The sequence below is a fragment of the Anopheles cruzii genome, chromosome X (assembly GCF_943734635.1).
Source record: "Anopheles cruzii chromosome X, idAnoCruzAS_RS32_06, whole genome shotgun sequence".
NCBI lineage: Eukaryota > Metazoa > Arthropoda > Insecta > Diptera > Culicidae > Anopheles > Anopheles cruzii.
Window position 1 is genome coordinate 10,666,869 of NC_069143.1, and position 10,312 is coordinate 10,677,180.

The 10,312-nt window shown below is 55.6% G+C and overlaps 2 protein-coding genes across 2 annotated transcripts in view; one reads left to right on the forward strand and one right to left on the reverse strand.

Moving 5' to 3' along the window:
• LOC128277456 (uncharacterized) overlaps positions 1 to 4,348 on the reverse strand; it is a 5,981-nt gene extending 1,633 nt beyond the window's left edge. Inside the window, exons 1-5 of the mRNA XM_053015948.1 lie at positions 3,896 to 4,348; positions 1,684 to 2,333; positions 1,217 to 1,616; positions 1,024 to 1,120; positions 1 to 483 (exon numbers count right to left, since the gene is read on the reverse strand). The exon at positions 1 to 483 is cut by the window's left edge and continues 1,633 nt beyond it. Coding sequence (XP_052871908.1) covers positions 1 to 483; positions 1,024 to 1,120; positions 1,217 to 1,616; positions 1,684 to 2,302 — 1,599 coding nt within the window. The 5' untranslated portion in view covers positions 2,303 to 2,333; positions 3,896 to 4,348. The remainder of the gene's footprint in view (positions 484 to 1,023; positions 1,121 to 1,216; positions 1,617 to 1,683; positions 2,334 to 3,895) is intronic.
• Positions 4,349 to 4,731: 383 nt separating this feature from the next.
• On the forward strand, positions 4,732 to 6,107 carry LOC128272718 (paired box protein Pax-6). Its single transcript, XM_053010587.1, is given in 4 exon segments — positions 4,732 to 5,266; positions 5,332 to 5,625; positions 5,628 to 5,778; positions 5,872 to 6,107. Coding segments are annotated over 4 exon segments (984 nt in total). The 5' UTR covers positions 4,732 to 4,861; the 3' UTR covers positions 6,006 to 6,107.
• Positions 6,108 to 10,312: the final 4,205 nt, after the last annotated feature.

Genomic DNA, 10,312 nt, shown 5'->3' on the forward strand with positions numbered 1-10,312 from the left:
TTCGGTCGATCTGTCAGTCGCGTCGCTCGTCGTCTGCAGCGGTTGCTGCCTTTTGCGGGGATTCTTGCGCCCTCCACCGCCACCACCAGGGGCCGTGTATGAGCAGACGGGCGGCGGGACGACGGCGGGCGGTGGCAGCTTGCTGGCGAGCGATTGAAAGATGTTTTGGTATCGGCGTATGCAGTTCTCCGGCTCGTGCGACTCCGCGTTCCCCGCACTATCACAGTCTACCGTGGCGGCGGCGGTGGTGGCGGCGGCGGCGCCGGCCGGCCCTCCCATCAAGCTTGGGCTTACATTCAACATGGCCGTTGACGTCGCTGCAGTCGCCGGGAATGACGTGGCGGGATGGGCCGCAAGCGGTGAGCCGGCGGCGACGAACGGAGCTCGGCCATCCGGACAGCCGCCAGTGCCGGTGGCGCAGGGCTCGGTGCCGGTGGCACCTTTGAAATTGTTGTTCTGCTTGTGCTTCACCCTGTGTTCACCCTGCGTTCCGCCACCGTGACCGTGAAGGTGTGCGCGACGAATGCGCGGGGTTTTTTGTGAGTACAAAACGGGGAAAAGCGTTAAAATTACGAACGGGGTGGACGAATGGCGGACTGTGACGCCACACAGTCCGCTGTCCGTCAGTTATATAGTAGCGCGCGCGTGGCGCCGCATGCACTTTGTACCAACCTGCACCGAACAACCCACCCCCCTCCCCCGCGGTCCAAACACTTGTTGGTCCCGGGCGATAAAGAAAGATAAAGATAAAGAAAACCACATGCAAAGACCTCGAATCCCAGTTATGTGCCAGGTTCTCTCTTGCCAGGTTCACAATGGGCAGCATGAAAGATAGATAGAAAGAGAAAGCGTCGCATCGTAGCTTTCCCAACGTACGCCAGTAGTAGTATCACTTGTGTGTATGTGTGTATGCGGTTAGTTCAATTAGGTTCACCCTGACACGATTAGTGCACGATCCTCAAGGCTTGGGCCTTCAATTTGGGCCACCAGACCGAGAAGTACGAGTGGTGGTGGTATGCTTACAAATTCTGCCTTCTGCAGCATCTCGCGCCAGATCGTGAAGTACATGATCAGCCGGTTGATGTTCTTCTCCTTTTCGTACAGCGACTCCTTGAAACTTCTGCAAAGGGGCGAGAGAGAAGAGGAGTAAGCAGGATCTACGTAACCTCCTGGAGCTAGCTCCAGGCTAGTCCAGTGTGTATGTGTGTGTGTGTACCTTTTGATGAGCTTGATGTTGTTCTGCGAGGAACTACAGTTCATGTTCGGTGTCGCCTGCTCGTCCGCGGCGGCCCGGTTGCTGTTGTTCCGATCGTGCAGCAGCGTGTTCGGGATCTCGTTCGGAAAGTCGAGCAGGCTCAGGTTCAGGCGCATCAGATAGATCTCGCTCATGCTGAGCTGCAGGTTAGTGATGCGCTCGTCCAGCTGCGTGCGGAAATTCTCCAGATTGTTCTTGGCCGTGTAGCCACGATTATTCAGCTGCTGCTGCTGCTGGTGGGGGTGGCCTGCCGTAGGCCCGTCTGTCGCCAGCGGACACTCCGCCTCAGCCGGCACTGTCGTCGGCTGGCAGCTATTGGTTTGCTGGGTGCTGCCGGCACTGTCACCGTAGCTGCCCTTGTCTGCTAAAACAGAGGCCACATCGATACATGAAGGGATCAGTAACAGAAACAAGAGGAGGCTACGTACCGTTTATGTTGTTGTTCAGGCAGTCGAAGTTGTCGACGATCGACTTCAGATGGTTCAGGGTCATATTGTTGAGCTTGCGGGGTTGATGGTGTGGTACGGTCGCCGTTGGGCCGCCGCCCCCAACCGGAGGCCCCGCGACCGTCGGTGAGCCGGGCGACCCGGGCAGGCCGTGCTGGGAAATGTTTAGGCTGCCCAGGTTCATCGTCAGCTGAAAGTTGTCCGCCTTGTTGGTGAGGCCCGTCGGATCGGATCCCTTCAGGATGTAGCTGGCCACGTTCAGGAACGGCAAGTTGTAGTGGAAATCGTGCTCGAGCGGACCGCTGCCGGTGTTGGTGTTGTTGTGATGGTGTTCGGTGGCCGCCGTGCCGTGCCGGTGGCCGCCTCCACCTCCGCCTCCGCCTCCGCCGCCGATCAGATCGTCGTGCCGGAGAAACTTCGGGTCGGCGCTCATCTTCTGCATCGCGATGAAGTTGGTGTCGAACGCACAGTTCAGCTCCTTCACCGGCGACGACTTGAGGAGCTCCTCATTCTTGAGCGATATCTTGGTCGCGAAGTTGTTCTTCTCGACCGTGACCGCATTCGATAGCTTGTTCGGCGGTGATTTGCGCTTCGACGACATCCTCGGTAAGCCTCGAGCTAGCCGGAATGACCTGTGGGTAGGTGGGGTGGGGGTTGCGGGGTTGGTGGTTGGTGGAGAAGGCGTAGGAAATAAGGCGGATCCTCGTGGCATTAGTGTGTGGCTTCGACGACAACGACGACGACGTGCGGAAAAATGCCAACGCCATTGGCCTCTGGGCACGAGAGTGAGCGAGACACAGAGACACAGACAGACAGACGCAGAAAGAGAGAGAGAGAGATTGCAAAAGTATCACGGTGTCCGAAGCGACTTCGAAGCCTTATTACACCTGAAAGTTATGGTTTATGTTGATGGTTTAATCGGCTGACGAACGAATGATTATGTAGGAGCCACTGGTGGTGGTGGTCGGTGTATGGAAGGAAGAGTAGACCGGCCGGGAACCGACCTGGAGCGCGATTAGTCGATGAGTAGTTATGTTATGATCGTTAAAGAAATCGGATCGATTCGAGCTGGAGTCGATCGGGAGTTGGCAGTTGGCATGATAGCAGTTCAGGTCCCAAAGTTGGTACATGGCCCCGGAACGTACCATCACCACCACCGGAGCACCAGAGCACCAGGAGTTATTGATTAGTTTGCCGAGCGGTTCATCCGCTGGGCGGCTGCTGGCTGGAATCGTGCAGAGGGCGCAATGCTAGAATGTTTATGGAAGATAGAAAATCTTGAATATAGATGTGCGCATGTGTGTGTGTGTGTGTGTGTGTGCGCGGGCGCGCAAAAATCCTCCAATGTCTGGTATGGTATGGGCAACCCACTTGATTGTGGTATTATATTATTAGTTTCGGATGCTTCGCTTGCTGCGCGGCAGAGTGGCGCGGGTTTGGCACGGAATATAGAGAGATTGATTGATTTTTTTTCTTCTGTAACATCTTGTAAGCCATCATTTGTGTATCAGATTGCTCAGGGCCCGATTCGTTGGCCCGGAGAGAGATTGAGAGCTCGTATCACTATGCGCGTATGCGTGTGGGAAATGTAAAGAATACATGAGGCATTAGGCTCGGTTTCAGTGTTGAATGACTCAACCATATATTGTAGCACATCATTCATCAGCCACACCGTTACAACTCACTCGCTACATCATCGGAAGGGACTTACTGTTCGCACTCTGTGTGTAATCACTTCGGTCCGATCAATTCGGACCGAGGATGAGCCCAGCGCATCCCAGAGCCATTCGGGTCGTACGGGCACGGAACAAAATAAAGGTTGGCACTGCTCGACACTACTGCTGCTGTTGCTGATGCTGATGCTGCTGACGCTGACGCTGATGCTGCTGCCGCCGCCGCCGCCGCTCGCTGCTCGCTCACTCGGGGAGTCGCCTGATGACGGAGCGGTCCAGAAAATCGGTGTACACCACATTGTGTGGAGTGGAGTTCACGGATTTTCTTGCTCCAGGCACCGCCGCTCCCGTCCCGCAGTCGTCACCGAGCACCGATCACCGAGCAGCTCGGCAGCTCACCAGCAGCAGCAGCAGCAGCAGCAGCAGCAGGTCAAACACTCCACGCAGGAGCACCACAGAACACCACACCAGCCGCACGGAACACACACGGAACACACGGATCGGAACGATTTCTCAAACACCTCTCTTTTGCGTCGCTACGGGCGGGGACACTCCTCGCGTCGTAAACTCAATCGATCAAAAACGGCGCACCGCGGAAGATTTGGCCGCCAGTAGATTCCCGTTTGCCACCCCACAGCTTCTCTCAGGATGAGGACCCGGACAATGACCGGGAGCGGACACACACTGCCTGTTTGCGCACAATTTTTTAACTGGCCCCCCGTCAACGTACTACGCACAGCGGGCAGAGGCAGAGCAGCAGTAGCAGTAGCAGGTTCTCTGAGCAGGTTTGCCCTGCCCCAGGTCGTTGTGGTGGTGTCGGCGCGCACTTGGGATGCTGGGGGCGAATGTGCGCAAGCACCAACACACTCGCACCGGCAGATGGAACAGATGAATCCGGATGGCTATGGTGGTGGATCGAGTGCTCGAAGAACGTCACTCGCAACCTTCGCTTCGTTTCTGAATCCTACTTTCGCCGATGTTTGTTTGCAGCGTTCCCGGAAGCGTTCCGGTTGTTCCGACGGTTCGCACGATTCGATCCGGATCCGGAACAATTAGAAGGTGTTCGCGTTGGATAACACGGAGCAGGCGACGGGGCTCGCGGACATTACGTGTATTGAGTGCGATTAAAGTGAAAAGAAAACATTCAACCGCGTGAAACCGCCAATCGTGCCGTGTAAACCGTGCCGTGCCGTGCCTGCTCATTTCACGCAGAGGCGTTTCGTGTGACGCGCGCCTAAAGGTATGCAATCGCAGCGCACTCGACAGCCATTTGGGCCGCCAAGCAAACGAGCACAGACTAGCACCGAAGCAAGTCGTGTTGCCGCACGTTAGGCGTCGTTTTTTTTTGACAAATAGCTCCTTGGCTAGAAAAAAAAACCGGAACTCGTGCAGAATAAACACACACCACAGTCAAGTTCGCAAATACCGCCGGCCCTTCGACTCGCGGTGTGGTCAACCCCCGCGGTGTTAACTGAGCTGAGGTCACGATGCAAATCCAGAGCAACATCCAGAGTGTGAACTCGATCTTCGGGTGCAACTCGTCCGGCCACAGCGGCATCAACCAGCTCGGTGGCGTGTACGTCAACGGGCGCCCGCTGCCGGACTCGACGCGCCAGAAGATCGTCGAGCTGGCGCACTCCGGTGCCCGGCCCTGCGACATCTCGCGCATCCTGCAGGTGTCGAACGGGTGCGTGAGCAAGATACTGGGCCGCTACTACGAAACCGGCTCGATCAAACCGCGCGCCATCGGCGGCAGCAAGCCGCGCGTCGCGACGGCGGCGGTCGTGTCGAAGATCGCCGAGTACAAGGCCGAGTGTCCGAGCATCTTCGCGTGGGAAATCCGCGACCGTTTGCTGTCCGAGGGCACCTGCAACAACGATAACATCCCAAGCGTAAGCAAACCCCCCCCCCCGCCCCCCCGACACCCTGTAATGCACTGACCCCCCGCCTCGGTTAGGTTTCCTCCATTAATCGGGTGCTGCGGAACCTGGCGTCGAACAAGGAAACTTCGTCGCAGAGCAACGAAACGGTGTACGAGAAGATCAAGCTCTTCAACAACACCAGCGGCCACTGGACCTGGTGCCAGAACATTGGCAGCGGCCAGTTCAACTTCTCCTCCCACCCGATCCCGCACCTCTCGCTCAAGTCCCCCGCCGAGCAACCGCCGAAGCCGCGTAAGTACCACATGGACCTGCCGCTTGGTGAAAGCGGCCAATTGCCAATCTGCCGCTCTGTTTCGGTTCACCCCGTTCACCCCGCGCAGCCAACTGTTGCCTGGAGGAGATGAGCGACAAGTACTCGTCCGAGGACGACGAGGACTCCGAGTTGCGGCTGAAGCTGAAGCGCAAGCTGCAGCGGAACCGGACTTCGTTTACCAACGAGCAGATAGAGAACCTAGAAAGAGGTAGGGGGAGGGCGGGAGGGCACCCCCAGAAAGGGCTTGTGGGCACTAACGCACCAACCCGTTTCGTACTTTCGTTTCGGCACTGTTTCGCAGAATTCGAGCGCACCCACTATCCGGACGTGTTCGCTCGCGAACGGCTGTCGGAACGCATCCAGCTGCCGGAAGCGCGCATACAGGTAATAGGTAGCCGCGGTAGCCAGGGCTTGCCCGGCCCGCGCGCGAGGTAGAGGGTGTAATACACACAGGTAACTTGCAATCATTTTACCCGAAAACTACTCAATTCTGAACTTGCGATCTATGTACGTGCCATAACCCGACTACCGACTCGACCTGTGGGGACGTGTGGGGCTGGGGGGGGCGGGGCGTTCGGTAAGCGCTCAGACGTAAGCGTCAGGTAAGCGCTAAGGTATGCGGGAGGTAAGCGCAACAACACTGCACCTACACGGGACCACTGGACCGGTCTGGGCGTCGAGAGACCCCCGGGGTCGATCCATCCACATCGGTCGCTTCATCAGCTGCCAAGCCATCAACCGAGCAGCCTACCACAGCCGCCGCCGGACGGGCGGAGCGTGTCCTCCTCCTCCGTGGTGCAGCCATCATCATTGGCCATCTGAGTCAGCTGAGCGTCACGCGTGTGTGGAGGAGTGGAGCAATAAAATCTTTGTACGCAACATGTGGTGCTCTGTTCTTTTAGTACACGCCCCTTACTCTACTACTACTACTACTACTGTCTTTAGAGTATCATATTCTCTCGCTCCATCTCTGTCTGAATTGGCCCATTCCTATCGTTCCCTCTTCGGAGTTCCCACTCAGAACTACCTGTTCCGATCGTTAGCCAATCGGTTCTTCAGCTCTCTGGAGCACAACACAACGAACTCTAAGCATGTGAACTTGAGTACAAATAAAAAAGTCCTGAAATAAACATCAGAAGTATGGTTTCAATCGGCATCGAGCAAACTGAGTTTCTTCCCAGTCCCAGTACTGTGGAAATAGACTTGATTGATCGCGAACGCGAGAGATTAGTTATGCCTGGTAGTTGTGTTCTCTTCTGCTAGTTCTGTGAGGTATTCTCAGCTAATTCGATGCTTTACCAAAGTCCACCAATGTGAATGAGATCTAAACCCTCAAGATATCCTCGCGCAAGAGCAACTGCATCACTGCTTGTCCCGCGTGGAATCTTGACCAACAAGATGTCGTTCCTCCGGGAATGATGTCGTCGTTCAGCAGGTTTCGGTAGACTTATACAGACTTATATACCTGTAGATTTGGACCTTTTATTATTGCTTTTTGGTAACATTACCTTGTTTTGACATCAGGTAAATGATGTCGGGTAAAAAAAAAAAATTTAGCTTCAAACCAAGCTTTGAAAGGGTTAGACCATGTCAACTTTTGTATACCTAAAATTGACGTTTCGCGGGGATTATTATTTTTGTGCTACCCATTGAAGAAAACTGCTTCATAATCGCACCAAATGACGGTCGGGACTTGGTTTTGGAATATCCCAGTGCTTGAAGTGGTTTAAAAATGTCCAAATGGCGATCAACAAATAAAGAGCGTCGGAGGACTCGGAAAAATGAACTTTCTGATGGCCCCAGAAAGGGGTGATGCATCTCACAAGCTGCTAAAACCTGATGAAAACATTAATCGCTACTGACAACAAATGATCAATTTGAACCATGCATTGATCGTAAAACGACCAAAATACCGTTTATCTTGTCCCCAATGGAGACGCCAGGTGGGGCACAATGATCACTAAACCTGGCGTCTCCATGACCCCCAATGCAAAACTGGTTCAGGATACTATCAAATCACTTGGGTGGGAGGTGCTATCGCCCCTCCCCCACCCCTCCCCCTACGAACATGGGTTTCCTACGAGGAAGTCGGAATTGGATGACTAATTAGTTTACTTAAAAAGACAAAGAATTCTTTCGTCTGCGAATCCACGGTTTAGCAGAGAGATAGGAGAAATGTATAGCTAGAGCGTTGGCACATACTTTGAATAAAATAGATTTTTTCATTTCAATGTTATAAAAAATTTGATTTTTTTAAAACAGTCCGATCTCAAGTTTTAGACCTTTAATTCAACGTGCCCGAGCAGGGTCACTTGCTCGACAGTTGACCATGCCAGTGATGTGTCCCCAGACCAAGTTTGCTGCCACACTTTTGAGAAATAATTTTTTTCACTCACATTTAGAACCCTCTGACGTTTCTTGTCGATTAGGAAAAAGAAACCTAACAACCAACCCAAAAATAACCAAATCTTCGGTAGAAATGGTAAAACCAAGCAAAATAATCGAGCAAACGCTTTGGGCCTGGGACGGCTTTCAAACGTTCAAACTGGTATTCAGTTGGCACATATTTTAAACATATTTCCATTAGTAAACATTGTAAACTCTGACCGTCACTGTGTGTGTCGTGTGCATTTAGGATGAAACCTTCACATACACACCGGCGCGACGTTATGGTTTCCGGCATCGAACGTCCAAACTGACGGCTTTCGCCGCGGCAAACCAGCCCCCGGGGGGCGGGGAAGGGGGGGGGGGGAATCGTGGAAGCTTCCGCCACGGACGAATGAAGGGTGGCGTGTTTCACCTGTCACATGCATCGATGCGTTTTCGTGCAAATCTTGGGCAAACTGTTCAAACTTGGGCAAAAACCGGACCAAACTGGAAGCAACGTCCGGGGAATTGAACCCCAGCGAGGGTGCACTCCTGCTCAAAACCCGACCCAACCCGACCCCGAATCTCGGCAGCCGTTCCGGATTCGGTTTTGTAACGAACTTCCGAGATGGGGGCGCCCAATCTGTTTGCGAATTTTTGTGGCAAAAACGAGCGACGCTCACCGTTCGCTACTTCGCCCGGCGGCGGCGGCAATGTGTGACAGACCCCCCCCTCCCCACCACCCGTCGTCCTTCTGCCCGGCCCGGCCACGGTCTCTGTCAGTGCAGGCGCTCGCGTCGCAGTGAGAGGCTCTGACGGCCGACAATAAACTGCAGTGCGCTCTGCTCTGCTCTGCTCTGCCACTGAACTGAGTGCCCTCGATGCACGCACCGTGCACCACCACCACCACTGCCGTGTGTGTGTGTGTGTGCATTCGTAGTCGGGTCGGGAGGCCGTTCGAAGGTCCTGCAGCGCCGGCGGTCGGTCGGTCGGATGGTCGAAAGATGAGTGCCTCGAGCCGTTGCATGAGCAGCCGTGTGTTGATTTATTAGTCTAGACCTCCAACTGCACTGCACACTGCTCTCACACTCGGTTCCACGGTACTCTCGGTGGCGGCTCTTCGGGACGTGGATTTTTGTGTTGTTTTTTTCGGTTCGGTTCCTTCGGCACGTTACGCGCGGTTCCGGTTGTTTTCCCGGGCCACTGCACCCGGCCTGACTGACTGACTGACTGTGTGCGGCCGCCCCCCGTCCGCGACACGTCACACCGCGCCACGTCACGTCACGTCACGGTCGCCCCCCCCAAACCCGTCGTCGTCGGCTCTGGACCGGACCCGTCGCCTGAAAGAGTTCCGCGGTTCCACTCCTTTCCGGTGAGAAAGGCGAGAACAACAAACGGCTCGGCGACAGCCAGGCAGGCAGGCAGGTGGAGCTATGCAATAGGCACGCACGCACAACAACCACACACACACACACACACCGAACCGAAACAGAGTCCCAAAAGGCCCCTCGAAACGGAAACGGAAGCAAAAGGAAACAACAAGCAAGTGCAGTGCGTGTGCGTGTCTGCAAGTGCTCGCGTGTGTGTGTGCGAGAGAGAGAAAAAGACGGATGGGGGGGGAGTAAGATAGGGAGTGAAACAATAGGAAGGACCTCGCTGCGTAGGAATAGGCACCGAGTGCACCGACGGCCTCGGCCAACACTGCAACACGGCGTTGGCGGAGTCGGAGGTGGTGGTGGTGGCGGCGGTGGCGGTGGCGGCGGCGGCTACGGGTGCTGCTGGTGCTGGCGGTGGTGGCGGTGTCCCCACGCGAAACAGGGAGCCTCCGGAGCGGATGCCATCGGAGCAACCCATCCAGACGTTTCGCCGCCAGGAGCAACCGAACTAGGAGATCCTGCCTCGGTGTATGTGTGTGTGTGTGCGCGCGTCTGTGTGTGGTGGTGGCCGCTCGAAGGCTGCACACCACCACCAACCGCCGGGTGGGGGGTGAACTGTGGGTGTTGAAGTAGCGCTGCGCTCCGTAACGGCCCCGTGCATAACGTGTGCGTAACGGCCTTGCGTTACGCTCCGTCTCCGTCTGTGTGCGTGTGTGTGCGTGCGGGTGTAAGTGTCAGGGACACGCGGTCGCGGTCCGGATGAACGGAGCGGGTGGAACGCTCCCCCCTCCTCCCGGTCACAGGTAGCCTCCCCGATCAACGACACCACAGCAGCAGCAGCAGCCACCAGCGCCACGGCCGGCCGGCCAACCAATCAACTCCAGTCCTGGACCAGTCCTCCCTCTAGACCACCAGCAGGTCCTGGACCGCGAATACGCATAACCAATACGCGGGTGTGGTGCAGGTGGTGGTGGTCCCCAGAACAGAACGACCCGACAA